Source organism: Cololabis saira, chromosome 10 (genome assembly GCF_033807715.1).
Source record: "Cololabis saira isolate AMF1-May2022 chromosome 10, fColSai1.1, whole genome shotgun sequence".
In the NCBI taxonomy this organism is placed as follows: Eukaryota; Metazoa; Chordata; class Actinopteri; order Beloniformes; family Belonidae; genus Cololabis; species Cololabis saira.
The window spans coordinates 45,472,387-45,494,889 of NC_084596.1; the positions used below are offsets into that span (position 1 = coordinate 45,472,387).

Consider the following 22,503-nt stretch of genomic DNA (forward strand, 5'->3'; position numbering starts at 1 on the left):
TCTTTTCATAAATCCTGCCTCCCTCCTGCCTCATGCTCCTTTAAGTGAAAATCTACTTGAAACAGGTGAAAATTGTTTTTTCCAGTGATGAGTCTTGTTTTAAGTGTAATAAGATTTTTTTTTACTAAAATGAGACAATTTAACTAGAAATAAGACAAATATTCTTGTTCAGATTGTGAGTTTTTGCAGTGATCCATTTTACTTATCCTGTGAAGGACAGAGTCATATTGATAAGTTCAGAAAAGTGTTTTTTATTGTTGTGTTTTGATGTATTTGATGTAAGCCCAGTGGATATTTAAAGCTTACAGTAGGCTGCATTTAACTGCTGCTATGTCATTCCTGCAGTATTTCTGCAGGTGTTTTGGTCACTGCTATTATTTGTAATATATTATATTATTTGTAATCAGCACAAATTATCTGTCCCCATATGATCAAATTCACCATCCCCCGATTATTATTTTTTTTTTTTACAACTCGAGTACTGCTTACATCACCATATTTCCTGTCTTTATACTTCTGTTAAAGGACATCATTAAAAAAAGAAAACATAAATCAAAGTGTTTAATTTTACAAAAAAGAATAAGTGAATCTATGTGGTGATCAAAAAGATATTTAATGAACATATTATTCTACACATCATTACACTGCATCAGGTGTGGAGTTGGGTTGAGAGACGACGGGGAGAATTAGTGGCCACCCTTCTTTGGTGGAAACATGGCGTACTCTATGGCCAGAGCGACGGTAAAAGCAGCAAAACCCCATTTGAATCCTTTCAGTAGAACATCTGACAGAGTCACGGCGCGAGCGAAGCCGCCGGAATATCTCCACGCCTCGTTGCTGCAGACCAGAGGGGAGAGAGATGTAGGGAGAAAAGAGAGTAACGTGAGTAATTATTTGAGACACCAGGCGGGCCACTGCTATGGCTGGAGGGTCAATGACGAATAAGGATTTTCAACAGGTCAATTTTAAAATAATAAAAAAGAATATCTATTGCAGTAGTTCAAACATTAAGAATGTTTTGTACACATAAATTCATATAAAAATTTTAAATTAAGTGATTTCAGAGTTTTTTGTCAAGATGAATTGGCACTAGCCTTAAAAAAACTCATGTGGTGCAACCATGATTTATATTAAAATTAATTAATTTCCTTAAAATCTTGACATCTTTTTTTTTACAAGTTTTCAGTATTATACAAAAATTGTTTTTTTAAAGGTCGTGCCACATAATATTTCATAAAATGGACAGTCAAACTTTGTTTGTATATTTTGATAGAAAAAGAGTGATTTAAATACATTTAGAGTGATTTCAAAAAAAGTTTTCAAAACAAGAGTCATGGTCGGACGGTCGCACCACATGACATTTTGACGCTTAAAACAACAACAAAATCCCAAATAACTAGTATTTTTTGTAAAAATTCAGGTGAGTCCATATGTGGGACAGGTACTTCATATATCTGGTATTTTTTTTTTATCCATTTAAACCTTTTTTGAATTAATAAAAAATCTGTTTATCAGAAAATCTAGGCGTCACGTCATTGACCCTTGTGCAGGAATACGCACCGCGCCCAGGGGTCCTTGAGGCCCCGCGCTGCCAGACGCTGCTGGGTGAACTCCATGGGCGTTCCCTGCACTTTCCACTGCCGCCAGTCCGGCATGGACAGCTTCCCGCCGCCGTGATCTCCTCCCATGCTGAGCACACACACACACACACACGGGAAATCAGCAGCAGTTTTTAAAGCTTCTTAACCTTCACTGAATTAATACAATATGCTTTTTATTTTATCGGAATATGTGTGTATATTAAATGTTTATAGATTTACTCTCATAGATATTAGATTACACTTTTAAATCAGGGTAAAACATTTTCTCAGGTGTTCTGGAAAAAAAAATATTTCAAACTAACAATGGCCTACATGTTTTTTAATTCGGAATTAATAATTCCGAATTAAATAATTCCGAATTAAACTATTTTCCTTCGAGTTTACATGGAAATAGTAATTCCGAATTGAGGTTTACATGGAAAACACGTTTGATGGTCTTTCTCCAATTCCTCTACAGGTCTGGGGGTTGGGAAGGTTCTGATTGGATAGGGGGGGGGACCGGAAGTTAAACTAATAATTTAAAGTTATAATTTTAATTTTAAGATTAAGATTCCCAGAATATTCAAATTTTCTGAGATAGGATATTTGAGTTTTCTTAAACTGTAAGCCATGATCAGCAATATTAAAATAATAAAAGGCTTGCAATATTTCAGTTGATTTGTAATGAATCCAGAATGTATGACATTTTTGTTTTTGTAATTGCATTACAGAAAATCACAATATTCTAATTTTCTGAGACAGTCCTGTGTGACAACAGTCCGACTCAAGTATTTACTAGTTTAACTTGTTACTATTACTGGAATTGCTAATCATTAATCTAAGAACTAATTATTAATCTCTAGATAACCCATTTCGTTTTCATTTTATTTTCTTATTTAAGTTTATATTAATTTCACTACTGCTACTTTTTTGTTATGTCACTATATACTTTTTTTTTTTTCCCCCAGGGAAAATTTATGACGATAACTGTGGGGTGAGGGAGAAAAAAAAAAAGGTATGTTCATCTGTTTTGCTCTGTATTGTGGAAACAGTCTACCAATAAAAACATACAGGACTGTCTCAGAAAATTAAAATATTGTGATAAAGTCCTTTATTTTCTGTAATGCAAAAATGTCATACATTCTGGATTCATTACAAATCAACTGAAATATTGCAAGCCTTTTATTATTTTAATATTGCTGATCATCATGGCTTACAGTTTAAGAAAACTCAAATATCCTATCTCAAAAAATTTGAATATTCTGGGAATCTTAATCTGTAAACCATAATCAGCAATATTAAAATAATAAAAAGGCTTGCAATATTTCAGTTGATTTGTAATGAATCCAGAATGTATGACATTTTTTTTTTCTTTTTTAAATTGCATTACAGAAAATAAAGAACTTTATCACAATATTCTCATTTTCTGAGACAGTCCTGTATGTATGTATGTATGTATGTATGTATGTATGTATGTATGTATGTATGTATGTATGTGTATATATATATATATATATATATATATATATATATATATATATATATATATATATATATATATATATATATATATATATATATATATATATATATATATATATATATATATATATTTAAAAAAAAGCACAGGGGGTGGACTATGTACTCTCACGTAGTTATTAGTTTGTTGGGAAAAACGAAAAATAAAGTGCAATGAAGCTTCTCTGCTAATTAGCTAGCGGCGCTAAAACACTTGTCTTGACTTGTTCGTACCAGGAATATTTCTGGCATTTATATTATATTATAATTTATATTCTGGTATATGCTGCTGCTGCGGTACCAGCACTAGTGCTGCGCTGGAATGTGGGGAATAAAGAAGCTTTTTCCCTCACCTGATCGGTTTGTTGTTGTGACCTCTGCTGCTGCAGCAAACACTCCGACGGTCGACGGCGCTTTACGGCCGAGGGACGGCGGCGCACGGGGGACAAACCAGGCAAGAGCGCGCATGCGCGTTCTCCCGCGCGCCCCTGCGCCCCGCGCAGCTTTATCAGCGGAATCGAAATGAATTGACCAGTGAAGTGAGTACGACGGTGTATAGGGCCAAACTAAGACACAAAAAAATGAAAATTACGAGAATAAAGTCATAATGTTGCGAGAATAAAGTCGTAATGTTGCGAGAATAAAGTCGTAATATTACGAGAATAAAGTCATAATGTTGGGAGAATAAAGTCGTAATATTACGAGAATAAAGTCGTAAAATTACGAGAATAAAGTCATAATGTTCCGAGAATAAAGTCGTATTATTACTAGAATAAAGTTGTAATATTACGAGAATAGTCGTAATTTATGAGAATAAAGTCGTAATATTACAAGAATAAATAATATTATGAGAATAAAGTCATAATGTTGCGAAAATAAAGTCATAATGTTGCGAGAATAAAGTCGTAATGTTGCGAGAATAAAGTCGTAATATTACGAGAATAAAGTCATAATGTTGGGAGAATAAAGTCGTAATATTACGAGAATAAAGTCGTAAAATTACGAGAATAAAGTCATAATGTTCCGAGAATAAAGTCGTAATATTACGAGAATAAAGTCATAATGTTCCGAGAATAAAGTCGTAATATTATGAGAATAAAGTCGTAATATTACAAGAATAAAGTAATATTATGAGAATAAAGTCATAATGTTGCGAAAATAAAGTCGTAATATTACAAGAATAAAGTCGTAATATTATGAGAATAATATTCCCCCTACATAAAACTACATTTCTTGGGGTAATTATAGATTTGCTGGAAATCTCATATTAAACATCCACAACAAAATATAGAGGCATCTCAGTTCTGGCCAGAGCAAAGCAATTCCTGGATAATAAACCACTCCACATTCTGTTCTGTTCCCTGGTTTTACCTTATCTAAGTTACTGTTTAGAGGTTTGGGGAAATATGTATAAAAGTTCACTGCAACCACTATTCATACTGCAGAAAAGAGTCATAAGGATCATTCATAAGGCTGGTTTTCATGAACACACCAATTCATTATTCTTCATTCTTTTTGACATATTGGAATTCCAAACCGCACAATTCATGTATAAATCTAGGAACAACTCATTACCATCTCACTTACAGGAGATGTTTTATGACAGAGAGGGGAGGTTTAATTCTCTAAATTTTAGGACTCGTAGAACACGAACAACTATGAAAAGATTTTCTATATCATTCAGTGGAGTTAAACTATGGAACAGCATGGATTCACAATTGGTATGTATGGGTATAGATATATATATGTGTGTGATTATGTGTGTAAGTAGATATATACATAGATATAGAGCAGATACAGTATAGTGTAAATAAGTATACAAATATATAGAAATATTCAACTATGTGTATATATGTATAGGTATGTGTGTGAGTATAATTACAGTATATAATAATACTGTTATTTAACAGTGTGAGAACAGTGTGTGAATATTTATAAATACAGGTTAAATGATCAGTGAATGGGGGTAGGACTAAATAAGTTTACACTTCTTCCTACTCCTTTTTTGCACAGGTAAATTAAGGTATCAAGTGTTAGAGGATGAAATTCTTTGTTTTCTTAAACTTCTCTTGAAGTGTTGTTTTTTTACAACACTTCAGCTCCTTTTCCACAAAAGACGTATGTGCTCTTCCTGTTAGAGTTCTCATAAATTACCACTTTATTCTCATATTATGACTTTATTCTCATAATTTCCTTTCTTTTGTCTTAGTTTGGCCCTAATAAGGTGAGCGATTCATGGATCGCTGAGGGGAAATTACTTTTTGTTACACTTGCTCCTACACAAATGTTCAAGAAAATACCAAGATTTCCCCTCGGATATGACACATTATACCTTTCATTTACAGATGCAACACCATTATACTCCAATCAAATTTCATGTAGTGACTAATAATTAATATAAAACACACAGTAATTAATTTAAAAAATATTGTTTTACCATTCTGGCTTAAATAGCAGGATACTTTAATTTATTTATTACAACAACTATATATTAACGACCAACCATTTACTAGACTATTTCAAAAGGTCTTTTGCACCAAGAGAGTTTACATTAAATGACAACAAATGCTGTTCAATCAACACAATCATTTTAATAAAGAACTTTGTCATCACCTTATAATTAAAAAATATAAATCTCACAGTTTATGATGTCGTACAAAGTTTAACTTTCTACCATATTACATCAACGTGGTACTACTACTAACATCTGGTATACACACATGTTAATCCAACATTTAATTGTCTGTCATAATATTCACTTTCTTAACGTGGAGCCAAATCAACAAGAATAAAAATGTGCCAGGTCTAAGGATGTTAAAGAAAAACAAGATATCAGAGTAAGGCATGTAAGTGCTCCATCATTTTTCCACAGACATTTGAACCATCCAACGTATAGAGAATGACACGATCAGCTAACTAACTCTTCACCGCTGTGCATGTCTCTCACTGCTGCAGGAATTCAATCCAAAGTCCCAGCTAAGCTTAATTTTTGTAAATCACGGGCCAAATCATCCTGGATAAAAAACTGCGTTCTTACCTCTAGGTCAGGGGTTGGCAACCCGCGGCTCTAGAGCCGCATGCGGCTCTTCAGCGCCGCCCTAGTGGCTCCTGGAGCTTTTTCAAAAAATGTTTGACCTTTTTTTCTTCTTTTTTCCTTTTTTCTCTTCTTTCTTACTTTTTTCTTTCCTTTTTAATCTCGATATTTCAACTTTTTTCTCGAAATTTCGACTCTTTTTTTTTTCTTTTTTCTCTTCCTTTCTCCTTTCCTTTTTAATCTCGACATTTCGACTTTTTTCTGGAGATTGTACTTCAACATTAATCTCTACATTTTTCTCGAAACTTTGACTTTTTTTCTCGACATTTCAACTTTTCTCGAATTTTTGACTTTTTTTTCGAAATTTAGACTTTTTTCTCAACATTTCAACTTTTTTCTCGAAGTGCATATTGAAAAAAAATCTTCCCCCAGTTATAACTAATATAGAAAAATGCAGCATGTGTTGTCTTCATTCTAAGGCTGATACAAGACTTTTCATTTTTTGCGGCTCCAGACATATTTGTATTTGTGTTTTTGGTCCAATATGGATCTAAAACATTTTGGGTTGCCGACCCCTGAGTTAGAGCTACTAACACAGAAAATTATGATGACATTTCAACTGTTAACGTCACCGATTATTTAGGACACTATGGACTTGCTTTGCTACTAAATACATATGATTTTGCACAGAATTGTTAGGATGAATCAAAGAGTGTAGGAAGTGCAGTATTTAGCGTCTGCAGGGCTGCAGAAGCATCAGGCACCAGCGTCTGTGTCCATGACACGTATTGGCTGAGAGTTTTGTGTAGTTTACATGTCACAGATTTCAATCAGAGTTTGCTTCGTGGGTTCAGTAGTTCCTTCATCCCGTCCATGTTTTCACCCTCCGGCGCCTCGGGCCAGGCGCTGTGATCTGGACACAAACACAGTTTACTGTCACATATCCGTTACATACTATTTACACTGACATGCAGGCGTGTTGGCAACGTGTCCGTACCCGGAATGTCCCACATTGAGCGGTACAGACTCTGTCCTGCGTCCACCTTGAGCGTGGCTCCAGAGATGTAGGAGGCTCCAGGAGACAGCAGGAAACACACCGCTGAGGAGATCTGTGGAAACAAAACATACCAGAAAAGGTGGTTGAGTAAGGGCCGTTTAAAGCAGCACAATGTAACTTTCAGCTTTTGTTGAGTTTGGCAGCTCCTTTGGACCAAAGCAGTAGTGCTTTACCAGGAAGAACACTACATTTCCCATGAGCACCAGCGCCTACAGCCGGAAAACTCCTGTCCCCGTCGCTGCATTTGTTTTGATAGTGAATGAAATAAGACGGGACGGACTTTCAAAACTACTTTTCTGTTTTCAGCGGTCGTTTGCAGGATGGATAGTGAAGAGGTAATGTATCTATTTTTGGCTAAACAATATAATATGACGAAGTTGAAAATCACTAAGTTCAACTTGGTTTTATTAGTGAAGTCACCCCTGCCCCCCTGTCCTGTTTCAGCCAGATAATACGCCCCAAACTACAAACTCATACGCTAGTCCAACATACTTACTGACAAAATAAAAAAAATACTTTATAACCTGTAAATAACTGAATGTTTTGCAGATCAGCCCTGCACAATTTTACAGTTCTCAGGAAAAATACTAGAACCCAAGACGAATCCCCTGTATGTGAAAACATTCTAATGTTGATACTTATTCAACATAAAACTCTACATTTACATTTGTATCATAACAATTGTCTCTCTTGTCGGACATCCCTCCTCGTCTTTCAGCTCACGCCAGCGAGTGAACGCCGGGACAATGTTTATTCTTGTCCAGGTATTTAGCTTGTTACTCTCCCGCTTTCTTTTTTCGCCTCCTCCGATAAAACTTGTATTTTCTTGGGTTTTTCCGCTGCTTGGGCCATGACACCAGCTTCTGCTGAGCTCTGCGCTCCACGCCCCGCCCAGCTTTGGTCTCCACTACGAATGGGGAAGGAGGGGGAAGTGACGTATGCCGTAAAGCAGTCAAAGCCGTAAAAATGTGTAGTTTTTTAGTGTGGCAGGGTTCCTACCATGCTCCTCAAAGTTACATAGTGCCAGTGAAGGAGATACAGACCCCTCAGACCATGACAGAGGTTCATTAAACCTGTTGGAAGTTGATGTTCCATCACAATGATGATGATGAAATATTAGATTAAGGTGGAAAAGTTACATAGTGCTGCTTTAAGCTCCATCTAGTTGCAAATCTCAATACTGCAGCCGACAGAACAACCCCTCACTCCTGGTTTAGGAGTGTGAGAGAAACAACAAACACCTGAAGAAAACGTGCACGGCCTTCTGGAGGGTTAGGGGCTTGATGTGTTGGTTCTGCTGCAGAAACACACACTTGTTCTGATGTTTCAAATCTCACCTGAATGGGATTCTACACTAGTGGGAACGGTTGTTGATGCCGACTGTTCCCTGGTGCTAGAGAGCTGCAGTCCTGCATGTTTTAGATGTTTCCCTGCTTCTTTACACCCCGATACAAAGGACTGTGTCACTAACACACCTGGATGAGAATCAGGTGTGTTGATGATGATGATGATGACTTGGATTTATATAGAGCCCTTCAAGACAACCAGAGCGCTTTACAGAGATCATTATTCATTCATACACATCCTCACTGGTGGTGGTAGCTACATTTGTAGCCACAGCTGCCCTGGGGCAGACTGACGGAAGCGTGGCTGCCATATCACGCCTAACGGCCCCTCCGACCACCACCAACATTCATACACATTCATACACATTCACACGGGGCAAGGTGGGTAAGGTGTCTTGCCCAAGGACACTACAACAGCAAACTGGGACTGAGCTGGATTCGAACCTCCGACCTTCCGATCATTGGACGACCCGCTCTACCACCTGAGCTACTGCCGCCCCGCAAGGAGGCAAGGAGACATCCAAAACCTGCAGGACTACGGCTCTCTAGGACCAGGGTTCCCTATCGCTGCTCTAAATGTTGCATAATGTAACATCAGAGGGTTTGAATTCACACTTTACGTACTATCAAACCCCAGTTTCACAAGTCCTTCATCAGAGGTGGGTAGTAACGAGTTACATTTACTTGAGTAAGTTTTGGGAAATTTTGTACTTTTAGAGTAGTTTTGAATCACTATACTTTTTACTTTTACTTGAGTAGATTTGTGAAGAAGAAACTGTTCCTCTTCCTCCGCTACATTAGGCTACATTGAGCTGTTACTTTTCTTTTATCCCTTTTATCCACGTACGCGTCAATCTCATGACATCACTGGGTGATTCTTTGGGAAAAATGTTTGTTTTTGCATGTTTTGTCACATTTACACAGACTCAAACACACACAGAGTTTCTATGAGTTCATGTTTGTTCTAGTTCTGCCTGGTTAAAAAAGAAAAGTACAAAGGCTGGAAATTTTGCGCTACTTGTGCTTAATTTATTTTTTTATTCTGTTATTTTATTTATTTTATTATTTATTTAAGTACTTGAATTTACTTTAAGCTTATTTTAATTTAAGCTAGATTTATTTTTTATTAATTCTAATTATTTTATTATCTTATTGATTTAATTTGCCTGAAGATGATTATTTTGTACTTTTGTCTGTTTGAATGGTTGTGTTAAAAAAATAAATCAGACGTTACTCAACAGTTACTCAGTACTTGAGTAGTTTTTTCACCAAGTACCTTTTTACTTTTACATTATTTGGATGACTACTTTTTACTTCTACTTGAGTCATATTATTCTGAAGTAACAGTACTTGAGTACAGTTTTTGGCTCCTCTACCAGCTCTGTCCTTCACCATTTCCAACATCACAGCTGATCCCTTTAAGTGTACTGTAATGTGAAACTTTAACTCATATCGTGAATCATGATACATACTTCACTGGCTACATTAACATTATAACATTGTTACCATGTTGTACATGTTCACAGGACACTTTTATTAGACACATCAGTGCAGATGAAGGTAAGGGACTACAAATATCCATCAAACAACCGCTGGGTCTTTTAACCCTTGTACCGTCTTTGGGTCAAAATTACCTAATTCTCCTCTCCTTCTTTCCTCCTGCTCTCTCCTTCCTTCCTTGTTTTCTCCCTCCCTTCCTACCTTCCTTTTCTCCCATCCTCCCTCCTTTCTTTCTTTCCTTATTTCCTCCCTTCCTTCTTTCATTCTTTTCTCCCTCCCTTCCTTCCTTCTTTCTTTCCTTCCTTCTTTCTTTCTTTCCTTCTTTTCTCCCTTCTTTCCTTCTTTTCTCCCTTCCTTCCTTCTTTTCTCCCTTCCTTCCTTTCTCCCTTCTTTCCTTCTTTCTTTCTTTCCTTCTTTTCTCCCTTCCTTCCTTCTTTTCTCCCTTCCTTCCTTCTTTCTTTCCTTCCTTCCTCATGCTCTCTCCTTCCTTCTTCCCTTCCTCTTTTCTCCCTTCCTTCCTTCTTTCCTTGTTTTCTCCCTTCCTTCCTACCTTCCTTTTCTCCCATCCTCCCATCTTTCTTTCTTTCCTTATTTTCTCCCTTCCTTCCTTCCTTATTTTCTCCCTTCTTTCCTCTCTTCTTCTCTTCCTCCTTCCTTGACCCAAAGACAGCACAAGGGTTAAGAGGGTATTTCTACGTATTATTATGAGGAAAACTGAAATAAACTTGTGGGTATTGCCAGGTGTAGTTAAGTAGCCACTCACCTCCTCAGGTAGTCCCAGCCTCTTGGCAGGACTGAAGGGAATGGACATCTTGAAGAGATGTGATCCAAACTCTTTGTAGTTCTCCATTGCAGTTTTGGAAAAGATTGTTCCCTTCAAACATGAATATTAGTCACACGTTTAGACACAATCAAAGACCAAAGATAAACCCAGACACTGCTCAGCTGGTCAGCTGTACGTACCGGTGCTACGGCGTTGACCCGGACCCCTGAGGCCGCCCACTCGATGGCCAGACTCTTGGTTAGGTTATCCACGGCTGCCCTGGCGGCGCCGGTGTGGCTGTCGGGGGAAGGAAACACACGGTTGCACCAAATCTGGGAAACTCTGAGCCTGGTCCTGGAGTCTAGAGGGAGGGGGATCTTACCTCATGCCTGGGAAGCCTTTCCACATGTCAGCGATGATGTTGACGATGGCCCCTCCATGCTGCTTCATCCACGCGGTGTACACTGTGGGGGAAACACCAGACAGCAGCAGTCAGTCAGTCCCATACAGGGGGGGTTTAATTCCTCTTTCATTCAGAATTAAAATTAAATCCCATTTAAAATGGGTAAAAATTACCATGTAAACACCCAATTCTGAATGAAAATGGCCATTCTGAATTAAACTTAATTCTGAAGTAAGTGGCTGGTTTATTCCGGTTTTAAATCTGAATAGAATAATTCCGCGATCAGGACTGTCTCAGAAAATTAGAATATTGTGATAAAGTTCTTTATTTTCTGTAATGCAATTACAAAAACAAAAATGTCATACATTCTGGATTCATTACAAATCAACTGAAATATTACAAGCCTTTTATTATTTTAATATTGCTGATTATGGTTTACAGTTTAAGATTAAGATTCCCAGAATATTCTAATGTTTTGAGATAGGATATTTGAGTTTTCTTAAACTGTAAGCCATGATCAGTAATATTAAAATAATAAAAGGCTTGCAATATTTCAGTTGATTTGTAATGAATCCAGAATGTATGACATTTTTGTTTTTGTAATTGCATTAAAGAAAATCACAATATTCTAATTTTCTGAGACAGTCCTGTACACTCATTCCTCTTTAAATTAATTCCTGTCTTTCTTTCTGCTCGTTCCCTCGCCCGTCTGTCTCCATGACCTTATATTCCACGCTGGGCTGGTTTTCCAAACAAAGTTTCAAGATGCAGCAGCAGTAAACGCTGGTCAAGAGCAGAGAACATTTATTTAATAAATAGCTTGGAGGTACTGGAAATGTAGACGTAACTTCCGGTCCCCCCCCTATCCAATCAGAACCTTCCCAACCCCCAGACCTGAAGAGGAATTGGATAAACCCCATCACACGTGTTTTCCATGTAAACCTCAATTCAGAATTACTATTTCCATGTAAACTTGAAGGAAAATAGTTTAATTCGGAATGATTTAATTCTGAATAATTAATTTGGAATTAAAGAACACCATGTAACCGTGGCCGGTGACAGTTCCGACCCTGAACCTGAGACAGGGTTGGATTTACCCTCCTTGCAGCAGTGGAAGGTTCCCGTCAGGTTGGTGTCTACCACAGCCTTCCAGCCCTTGGAGGACATGTCTTCTGCAGGGCTGTGGAACTGACCCCCTCCGTTGTTCACCAGGTAGTCAATCCGACCAAACTGCTGCAGCACGGACGACACCAGAGCCTTCACCTGCCGCGCACGGAAACCAGAAATCATGCAATCACGCACCGTCATCCACGTGGAACACATGTGGAGGCTGAACGTGCCTCACCTCGTCCTCACTGCGGATGTTACAGGGTAGAGGGGTGACGGTCGCAGGGCTGGAAGCAGGGATGTGCTGCCTCATCTCCTCGGCTGCTGCCTCCAGCCTCCCCGCCTTCCTGCTGGAGATCACCACGCTGCAGCCTGCAGTCAGAGCTCAGGTTAACTCTGCAGAGCTCAGGTTAACTCTGCAGCCAGAGCTCAGGTTAACTCTGCAGCCAGAGCTCAGGTTAACTCTGCAGCCAGAGCTCAGGTTAACTCTGCAGAGCTCAGGTTAACTCTGCAGCCAGAGCTCAGGTTAACTGCAGTCAGAGCTCAGGTTAACTGCAGTCAGAACTCAGGTTAACTGCAGCCAGAGCTCAGGTTAACTCTGCAGCCAGAGCTCAGGTTAACTCTGCAGCCAGAGCTCAGGTTAACTCTGCAGCCAGAGCTCAGGTTAACTCTGCAGCCAGAGCTCAGGTTAACTCTGCAGCCAGAGCTCAGGATAACTCTGCAGCCAGAGCTCAGGTTAACTCTGCAGAGCTCAGGTTAACTGCAGCCAGAGCTCAGGTTAACTCTGCAGAGCTCAGGTTAACTGCAGCCAGAGCTCAGGTTAACGCTGCAGAGCTCAGGTTAACTGCAGCCAGAGCTCAGGTTAACTCTGCAGAGCTCAGGTTAACTGCAGTCAGAGCTCAGGTTAACTCTGCAGCCAGAGCTCAGGTTAACTCTGCAGCCAGAGCTCAGGTTAACTCTGCAGCCAGAGCTCAGGTTAACTCTGCAGAGCTCAGGTTAACTCTGCAGCCAGAGCTCAGGTTAACTCTGCAGCCAGAGCTCAGGTTAACTCTGCAGCCAGAGCTCAGGTTAACTCTGCAGCCAGAGCTCAGGTTAACTCTGCAGCCAGAGCTCAGGTTAACTCTGCAGCCAGAGCTCAGGTTAACTCTGCAGAGCTCAGGTTAACTGCAGTCAGAGCTCAGGTTAACTCTGCAGCCAGAGCTCAGGTTAACTGCAGCCAGAGCTCAGGTTAACTGCAGCCAGAGCTCAGGTTAACTGCAGCCAGAGCTCAGGTTAACGCTGCAGCCAGAGCTCAGGTTAACGCTGCAGCCAGAGCTCAGGTTAACGCTGCAGCCAGAGCTCAGGTTAACTGCAGCCAGAGCTCAGGATAACTCTGCAGAGCTCAGGTTAACTGCAGCCAGAGCTCAGGTTAACTGCAGCCAGAGCTCAGGTTAACTCTGCAGAGCTCAGGTTAACTGCAGCCAGAGCTCAGGTTAACTCTGCAGAGCTCAGGTTAACTGCAGTCAGAGCTCAGGTTAACTCTGCAGCCAGAGCTCAGGTTAACTCTGCAGCCAGAGCTCAGGTTAACTCTGCAGAGCTCAGGTTAACTGCAGTCAGAGCTCAGGTTAACTCTGCAGCCAGAGCTCAGGTTAACTGCAGCCAGAGCTCAGGTTAACTCTGCAGCCAGAGCTCAGGTTAACTCTGCAGCCAGAGCTCAGGTTAACTCTGCAGCCAGAGCTCAGGTTAACTCTGCAGCCAGAGCTCAGGTTAACTCTGCAGAGCTCAGGTTAACTGCAGAGCTCAGGTTAACTGCAGCCAGAGCTCAGGTTAACTGCAGCCAGAGCTCAGGTTAACGCTGCAGAGCTCAGGTTAACGCTTGCAGCCAGAGCTCAGGTTAACTCTGCAGTCAGAGCAACTCTGCAGCCAGAGCTCAGGTTAACTCTGCAGTCAGAGCAACTCTGCAGCCAGAGCTCAGGTTAACTCTGCAGCCAGAGCTCAGGTTAACTGCAGCCAGAGCTCAGGTTAACTGCAGCCAGAGCTCAGGTTAACTCTGCAGAGCTCAGGTTAACTCTGCAGTCAGAGCAACTCTGCAGCCAGAGCTCAGGTTAACTCTGCAGCCAGAGCTCAGGTTAACTCTGCAGCCAGAGCTCAGGTTAACTGCAGCCAGAGCTCAGGTTAACGCTGCAGAGCTCAGGTTAACTGCAGCCAGAGCTCAGGTTAACTCTGCAGAGCTCAGGTTAACTGCAGTCAGAGCTCAGGTTAACTCTGCAGCCAGAGCTCAGGTTAACTCTGCAGCCAGAGCTCAGGTTAACTCTGCAGAGCTCAGGTTAACTGCAGTCAGAGCTCAGGTTAACTCTGCAGCCAGAGCTCAGGTTAACTGCAGCCAGAGCTCAGGTTAACTCTGCAGCCAGAGCTCAGGTTAACTCTGCAGCCAGAGCTCAGGTTAACTCTGCAGAGCTCAGGTTAACTGCAGCCAGAGCTCAGGTTAACTGCAGCCAGAGCTCAGGTTAACTGCAGCCAGAGCTCAGGTTAACTGCAGCCAGAGCTCAGGTTAACTGCAGCCAGAGCTCAGGTTAACTGCAGCCAGAGCTCAGGTTAACGCTGCAGAGCTCAGGTTAACGCTTGCAGCCAGAGCTCAGGTTAACTCTGCAGTCAGAGCAACTCTGCAGCCAGAGCTCAGGTTAACTCTGCCGCCAGAGCTCAGGTTAACTCTGCAGCCAGAGCTCAGGTTAACTGCAGCCAGAGCTCAGGTTAACTCTGCAGAGCTCAGGTTAACTCTGCAGTCAGAGCAACTCTGCAGCCAGAGCTCAGGTTAACTCTGCAGCCAGAGCTCAGGTTAACTCTGCAGCCAGAGCTCAGGTTAACTCTGCAGCCAGAGCTCAGGTTAACTGCAGCCAGAGCTCAGGTTAACTCTGCAGAGCTCAGGTTAACTCTGCAGCCAGAACTCAGGTTAACCCCAGTCCTCAGCTGCCTCACTGCAGCGGAGCTTTGAGTACAACTAAACAACCGCATGTGTTTAATGCCGCGTTCCATTTACCTCGGAAATCGCAACTGGGAACTGGGAATGGCAGCCATCTTGGAATGGTAACTCGGGGCTGGTGAAGCTTCTCCCACTTTCCCAGTAGGAAATCCCACTTCGAGGGGCGTTCCAGTTGAAAATTCCTACTGGGAACTGGGATATTCCGACTTCCGAGGACAAATGGAACGCGGCATAAATCCACATTTTTAATTTTCCTTTTTTTTCATATTGCATTTAAATTGATATTTGTCCATTATCCTCTTTGAGAGTTTGTATATTTTCAATAAAGTTTTCTTAAAAAAAATCATGTGTTTAGCAACTAACTACATGTTTATGGAATTTTGTTAAAGGTTTTTTTTTTCCTCTCTCTCTTTTAGCACCATTGTCATTTTTCTTCTTTGAATCAAAAAAGAATATGACTATTTGTGTTTGACGACATTGCTATTTTGTTATTTTATAACTTTGTTGTAGTTTTTTTTATTACGTTTATTGTAAAGTGCTGTTTTTTTTAATTGTGTAATTTGTAATTTTTTTTATTACATTAATTGAAATTTGATTTCTTAGCAAAAGGGGACAGATAAAATAAGCTTAGTCTTCTCTCTGTTCCCTTTCATTCAAGGAAAGAGATTTGTCGTAATTATATTGAACTGTTTAGTTTCTCGTTAATTAATGAAATAAAAGGATAAAGAGAAAGAGAAAACATTTGTCATTTATCTGCAATAAAGTTGAACTTTTCATAGAAGCTCACCACCAAATCTCCCAGCAACATTTGCTTACAGGACATATTCCAATTATTAATAGTATTTTAAGGTTGCTACTAAACAGCGTAGTGGGTAAAGACTTAATTATGGTTCTGCGTTAAAACGACGCAGAGCCTACGGCGTAAGGTACGCGACGACGCGCACCGTACGGTGTGCTTCGCCGCGTAACTACGCCGGAGCTCTGCGTTGGTGTAACGCGGAACCATAAATCAGCCTTAAGTGTCCCAGGTTGAACAGCGTCAGCTGCAAACTCCTATTTGGGTCGAAGTTCACGGCGTTGTTGTTCACATCAAACTGTGCTGCCAGAGAGGTGACGGCGCTCTGGTTCCTCTCACCCAGCCCCAGCAGCTCCGCGGAGATGGCCTTCCCGATCCCGGTCCCCCCTCCCGTCACTACCGCGACTCTGTGCTTGAACAAGCCGGGTCTGAGCACACTGGACGCGGCCATGCTGGCGGACAAGCTCGCTCTACGGGCTCGCCCACGGACGCAGCTGCGCAGGCGCGGTAGCAGCTTTAGAACATCAGGTAGAACAAAAATAAATAAAATAAAATAAAATAATTAAAAAATAATAAAATAAAAAATAGAAATGAAATAGAAATGAAATAAAACAGAGTTTCGGACGCAGCACCAGAGAAAAAATATTTGAGAAGGGAAAAAAATTTTTTATTGTGCACTTCGAGAAAAAAGTCGAAATGTCGAGATTAATGTTGAAATACAATTTCGAGAAAAAAGTCGCAATGTTGAGAAAAAAGGCGAGATTTTGACTTTATTTTTGAAATTGTATTTCAACATTATTCTGGACATTTCAACTTTTTTCTCGAAGTGCATAATAAAAAAAAATCTTCCCCTCTCAAATATTTTTTCTCTTGCCTGGCCCTAATAATCTTCCGTAAATGAGTATGCAAAAATAGTATGAGAGATTTTTTAGTGCGTCCGAAACATTAGTACGTACTCAATAGTATGTACTATCCATACTCATTCTGGAGAAATGTATTAGTATGGTATGGATTGATGGACACCAGCTAAGCTTCCCACAATGCAATGCAGCGGTGTTTGGTTGCTAAGTGTTGCTCAGATACGCATGTGTCATAAGTATAATATTAAGTACAATATATTATTCGTATATTATATATCATCTTGTTTGGGCCAGGATAAACGGGAAAGAGCGGAGCTGCTACTGCGACAGGAGTTGTTACCATGGTAACCCCCCTACCATGGTAACAACCCCCCTCCCAACGGCAGGAAGTGCTGTGTGGCTCTGAGTAGTACGTCCCAATTAATGCACACTACTGATATTTACTCAAAAGTGTGCCAAACTTAAATGTACTTTTTGAGTATATACTGTTTAGTATGGCATTTAAGTAGTTTCATGTTTCCTCATCCTCTTCTATGTGAACATTACTTTCCACTAATTTTGTCAGATACTGAAAGGGGTTTCACTTCCAACAAAATAAACAAGGTTCACATTGGAAACATTTGACATCCGCAACGAAATTAGGCTACGGACAAATTCAAAAATGACTTTTCTTCCTTTGCCAAGTCAGACTGAAACCAACTGTCAGATATTTTATGGACAGGAACCAATTCTCCCAAAGATGTAATGGTAAAGTTGCCTCAACCCTGAGTGATGGAGGTCAGAGGTCAGTTCTTCCTAACGGAGCCTGGATGCTTTATTTACAGACTAAATGACCCTGCTGTAACTATATTTTTTATGAATTTGTGAAGGACTGCACTATATCCAACACAGTAAATACATTAACTTGCTTAAAAATATGAATATCAAGAAAATTTATGAACTTTGCGTGTCATTAGATTAATCAAAATACTAAAAATCTACTTTTAACATGTGACTAGTACATAAAAGGCCCATCATATACTTGTACCGGTCTACCGTCGTTCCTTAGTTCCAGGACTGGCTCAGAAAATTAGAATATTGTGATAAAGTTCTTTATTTTCTGTAATGCAAAAATGTCATCCATTCTGGATTTATTACAAATCAACTGAAATATTACAAGCCTTTTATTTTAATATTGCTGATTATGGCTTACAGTTTAAAATTCCCAGAATATTCTAATTTTTTTTAGATAGGATATTTGAGTTTTCTTAAGCTGTAAGGCATGATCAGCAATATTAAAATAATAAAAGGCTTGCAATATTTCAGTTGATTTGTAATGAATCCAGAATGTATGACATTTGTTTTTCAAATTGCATTACAGAAAAAAAAAAAAAAAAAAAAAAAAAAAAAAAAAAAATCACAATATTCAAATTTCTGAGACAGTCCTGTGTGTCCAACTCAAATAATGGACCTTTGTCTTCAGCGTTCTTGCTGTGACATCGTCACTGAGCATGAACCCCCCTCTCAAACTGCAGAACGGCTTCCCCAGCAGAGCCTGCATGCAACGCTTACCAGAAATAAGTGGCAATAGAAATAATCACGCTGCGAGCCTCAGGAGACATGATGTCAAAAACACAAGGGCCAAAAAAAACCCAAGAGTGAAAGCACAAATGTCAAATACTGAACTTGATTCAGTTTGATATACCTCACGTTGGTTTTAAAACTGCCCAGATGTTTTTAACAGCATCTGGGGCAAATCATGTATATGATGGTCCAATCAACCCATAAAAACCTGCACCACTGTGCAGCAAGAACATTTCTCCTTCAGGAGGGAATCCTGGGACACACGTTACAGCCGGGAGGTTAAACAGTTCAAACTGGTGCAAAAAACACACAACAAACTCCGCTCCAGACCGTTTTATTTTTGGATGTTGAGGCCATGTCCAGCTCGGATTAATTATAGAAAACAAAAGTCCCAAATCCAGCAGTGATGGTCTCCCACTGGTTTACTGGTCCTTCAACTCCTTCAGTCTCCTGATGGCGGACTTGACCGTGACAGCCGATGTGGTGCTGAAAGGAGAAAAAAAACAAAACATTAGGAGAAAACAGATTCCCAACAGATATAAACTGAGGCATGTTGGTAAAAGTGCAGGATTTTTCCACCTACAGGCTCGTTTAACCGACCGGTCTTAAGCTTGAAAAGCCAATTAAGCAATCATTCATATTAGGGTTGAACTGTGTTAAATATGCAACACTATTTTAATCCCTTGATGACTTTATCCCAGTTGTTGAGTCAAGACTTGTATGTTCACCCTCATTCTCACTAAGATTTGTCCAGTATTTACAGGACTGTCTCAGAAAATTAGAATATTGTGATTTTCTGTAATGGAATTAAAAAAATTTCATACATTCTGGATTCATTACAAATCAACTGAAATATTGCAAGCCTTTTATTATTTTAATATTGCTGATTATGGCTTACAGTTTAAGAAAACTCAAATATCCTATCAATTAGAATATTCTGGGAATCTTAAACTGTAAACCATAATCAGCAATATTAAAATAAAAGGCTTGCAATATTTCAGTTGATTTGTATGATTTTTTATTTTTTTTTTTTTAAATTGCATTACAGAAAATAAAGAACTTGATCACAATATTCTAATTTTCTGAGACAGTCCTGTACTATGGTGTGCATTCTCCACCTTGCTGGCATAACAACCATACAGAAGCGCTTTTTGGGGTTGGGAGTCACATTTGTTGGTTTATGAATACGATCCATACTAATTTTACTGGGCAAATGTAATTTGATATTACCAAGCAGTTCTCCACATAGCAGAAACCCAGTAAAAACTAACCCAGCATGCAAAGCAGACTCATGGTTCTGCGTTAACCCTACTCCGTAGGGCAGGCGGCTACGCGGGAGTCTCTCCGTAGCCAACGGCGTACCCTGACGTGTACCTTCCAAAAAATGGAACTACGCGTCGAGGCGACGCAGACCCAACGCAGACCGAAAGGGCTGTGATGGGTTCGCTTGGTAGCAACGCATTTCCAGTTCGTGAAGCAGTCGTGAACTTCAGCGCTCTTTTCTTCGTGTGTGTGATTATTTTTGTTGTTTTTTTTGCACAATAGTTGTCCTTATCTCTGATTCACTGTGACCGGAAAAGCCGGAAGCTAAACAAAGTATCAACTAGCGCTCTGGGGGGGTACTGCACCGCGGAGAAATGGAGTGACGGAGAAGTCTGAAGGTTCACGACAGCGTCACGGCAACGGAGTGGGTTCTGCGTTGGTTTAACGCAGAACCATAAATCAGGCGTAAGAACGGAAAACCAACGATCAGGAGATCCTTGAACACAAGAGCATTTGGAAAGGCAGGACTATGCCCATGGGAAAGAAATATATACTAGACTAGTTATACCATTATTACAGGTGGATCTAAACTACACAGTTAAACAGTAAATGTTTGCCATGCCCTATTGAGCATAAAAAAATAAAAAAAAATTGACAAAAACAGAATTTGGATTGCAAATCACACACCATTCTGTATAAACCGATATTTTCAGGAGATGCTCTGAAGATGACAGAATTTCAAGAGTGCAACTTACTTGTACGTCCAGGCGCCTCCAGCCACCGTCTTCTTGCAGGACCCACAGTGCCAGATGCCGACGGCCCTGCGCTTCATCTTAGTCTGCAAATCAAAGTTAAACGCGTGAGAAAGAGCAGCTTCTCACAGCATGTTCTCTGCTTCCATGCATGAACTCCATATACATAACGCAGCCACAACAGTGTGAGGTCACTCACCTTGCCGCAGAAAGAGCAGGTGTACTTGGCGTGCTGAGAGATTTCAATTTTCTTGACCATCTTCCTCAGCGACGCGCCATAACGCGTGCCGTACTTCCCCACGATCCCCACCTTCTTGGTGCGCTTGGCCTGTTGACAACACGGAGTTAGGGACGGGGAAGCATGAGGTTTTTTCGAACATGCATATTATTTAAAAAAAAAAAAAAAGTACCACACACGTCTCAGACAATTAGAATGTTGTGATTTTCTGTAATGCAATTACAAAATGTCATACATTCTGGATTCATTACAAATCAACTGAAATATTGCAAGCCTTTTATTATTTTAATATTGCTGATCATGGCTTACAGTTTAAGAAAAACTCAAATATCCTATCTCAAAAAATTTGAATATTCTGGGAATCTTAAACTGTAAGCCATAATCAGCAATATTAAAATAAAAGGCTTGTAATATTTCAGTTGATTTGTAATGAATCCAGAATGTAGGACATTTCGTTTTTTTTTTTTTTTTTTTTTTTTTTTTTAAAATTGCATTACAGAAAATAAAGAACTTTATCACAATATTCTAATTTTCTAGGACTGTCTCAGAAAATTTGAATATTGTGATAAGGTTCTTCCTAACCCTGAATCTTTACATACATATAACATTCTTACATATAACAAGACGAGTTTCAATATGCTTACTTATAAAACACCCATACCTACTTTAATAACTGTTCTATACAGTGATATATTATATGCATATATAAATAGTCAAAATCAGCAATTAGTTGTTCTACTATGTATGTAATACGGTAATAGAAGTAATTATAAAGCATAGTATTACATCATCATTACTTTACTATAATAGAGAATAGACAGCAATGGTATAACAATATACTTGAGTAACTATATAAGAGTAGATATGCTATATACACACACACTGGTTCATATATATATATATATATATATATATATATATATATATAAAAATCATTATTACTGAACATGATCAGTCCCTGGAGCCAATTCCACCAGCATTTCTCCTCCGTGCTAACTACGCATTAATGCCGTTTTAAAACCCGTAACCCTGTGTGTTCAGCGGTAAAAGGCCCCACATTAAGCTCGTATAACTACAGGACATTTCCAGCAGGTTAACGCCTGAAAACAGCCGAGACGGACGCGCCGGTTCCCGGGCTCGAGCAGAGCAATGGCGGCGGCCATTACTGTCACAGTACGACAAGGAAACATCTCCTTTTACTACCGTTAAAATAATTAAATCTACCCAAATAAATACTATATCCGACAAACCAACTCGTATTTAAGCTTCAGGATGTGACATTATGTGACTGAAAGCACATGAATTGTTAGATTGACACAGATTCTGAACGGGACGTGAGCTGCTCACCATCGTTTCAGTGGAGACGCAGGTCCAAAGAGAGTTTGCTTAGCGCGCATGCGCGATTTAATGGTACGCGCCCCACAGCATTGTGGGAGTTTGAGTTTTCGCTAAGCGCAGATTCATTACATCTCTACCACTAGGAAAAGGAGAAGGTAAAGCAGTAATAAAGAAGAAAGGAATGGAAATATGGCAGAAAAGGTGGGAGGAAGGTCAGAAAGGACAGGGATATCACAAAATACAAAAGTCTATCATAACAAAGAATTATACAGAAAGGAACAGAAGAGAGGAAATAACAAGACTCAGACTAGACCACACAGGATTACATGGCACTTTGTATGTTATGGGATAAAGGGACAGTGATACGTGTGAGAACTGTGGAATAAAATAAAACATTGAACATATTCTAATGCATTGTAACAGATA

General features: G+C 39.7%; 3 protein-coding genes across 3 annotated transcripts; all 3 read right to left on the reverse strand.

Moving 5' to 3' along the window:
* Nucleotides 1-594: 594 nt before the first annotated feature.
* Nucleotides 595-3,593, reverse strand: ndufb3 (NADH:ubiquinone oxidoreductase subunit B3). The gene is made up of 3 exons (XM_061733022.1): nt 3,452-3,593; nt 1,561-1,689; nt 595-837 (listed from the first exon to the last, which is right to left on the reverse strand). The coding sequence occupies exons 2-3, from the start codon at nt 1,686-1,688 to the stop codon at nt 687-689; spliced, it is 279 nt and encodes a 92-aa protein (XP_061589006.1). The 5' UTR covers nt 1,689; nt 3,452-3,593; the 3' UTR covers nt 595-686.
* Nucleotides 3,594-5,669: 2,076 nt separating this feature from the next.
* pecr (peroxisomal trans-2-enoyl-CoA reductase) lies at nt 5,670-16,543 on the reverse strand. Its single transcript, XM_061731349.1, has 8 exons — nt 16,403-16,543; nt 12,547-12,680; nt 12,299-12,464; nt 11,181-11,262; nt 10,999-11,095; nt 10,799-10,909; nt 7,130-7,241; nt 5,670-7,045 (listed from the first exon to the last, which is right to left on the reverse strand). The coding sequence occupies exons 1-8, from the start codon at nt 16,512-16,514 to the stop codon at nt 6,963-6,965; spliced, it is 897 nt and encodes a 298-aa protein (XP_061587333.1). The 5' UTR covers nt 16,515-16,543; the 3' UTR covers nt 5,670-6,962.
* Nucleotides 16,544-18,804: 2,261 nt separating this feature from the next.
* rpl37a (ribosomal protein L37a) lies at nt 18,805-22,140 on the reverse strand. The gene is made up of 4 exons (XM_061731350.1): nt 22,087-22,140; nt 20,701-20,829; nt 20,505-20,587; nt 18,805-18,972 (listed from the first exon to the last, which is right to left on the reverse strand). Exons 1-4 carry the CDS (start codon nt 22,087-22,089, stop codon nt 18,909-18,911), a joined length of 279 nt encoding a protein of 92 aa, XP_061587334.1. The 5' UTR covers nt 22,090-22,140; the 3' UTR covers nt 18,805-18,908.
* Nucleotides 22,141-22,503: the final 363 nt, after the last annotated feature.

What these genes read in the sequence shown, in the direction of transcription:
- ndufb3 (XM_061733022.1), bottom strand. Translation starts at nt 1,688, where the DNA reads ATGGGAGGAGATCACGGCGGCGGGAAGCTGTCCATGCCGGACTGGCGG. An exon ending in CTCAAGGACCCCTGGGCGCG is followed by an intron (nt 838 to 1,560) that starts GTGCGTATTCCT and finishes TCTGGTCTGCAG; the next exon opens with CAACGAGGCGTGGAGATATT.
- rpl37a (XM_061731350.1), bottom strand. An exon ending in CCTGCTCTTTCTGCGGCAAG is followed by an intron (nt 20,588 to 20,700) that starts GTGAGTGACCTC and finishes TTTGATTTGCAG; the next exon opens with ACTAAGATGAAGCGCAGGGC. An exon ending in GGAGGCGCCTGGACGTACAA is followed by an intron (nt 18,973 to 20,504) that starts GTAAGTTGCACT and finishes TTCTCCTTTCAG; the next exon opens with CACCACATCGGCTGTCACGG.
- pecr (XM_061731349.1), bottom strand. Translation starts at nt 16,514, where the DNA reads ATGGCCGCGTCCAGTGTGCTCAGACCCGGCTTGTTCAAGCACAGAGTC. An exon ending in CTTCCACTGCTGCAAGGAGG is followed by an intron (nt 11,263 to 12,298) that starts GTAAATCCAACC and finishes TTTCCCCCACAG; the next exon opens with TGTACACCGCGTGGATGAAG. An exon ending in AAAGGCTTCCCAGGCATGAG is followed by an intron (nt 11,096 to 11,180) that starts GTAAGATCCCCC and finishes TTCCCCCGACAG; the next exon opens with CCACACCGGCGCCGCCAGGG.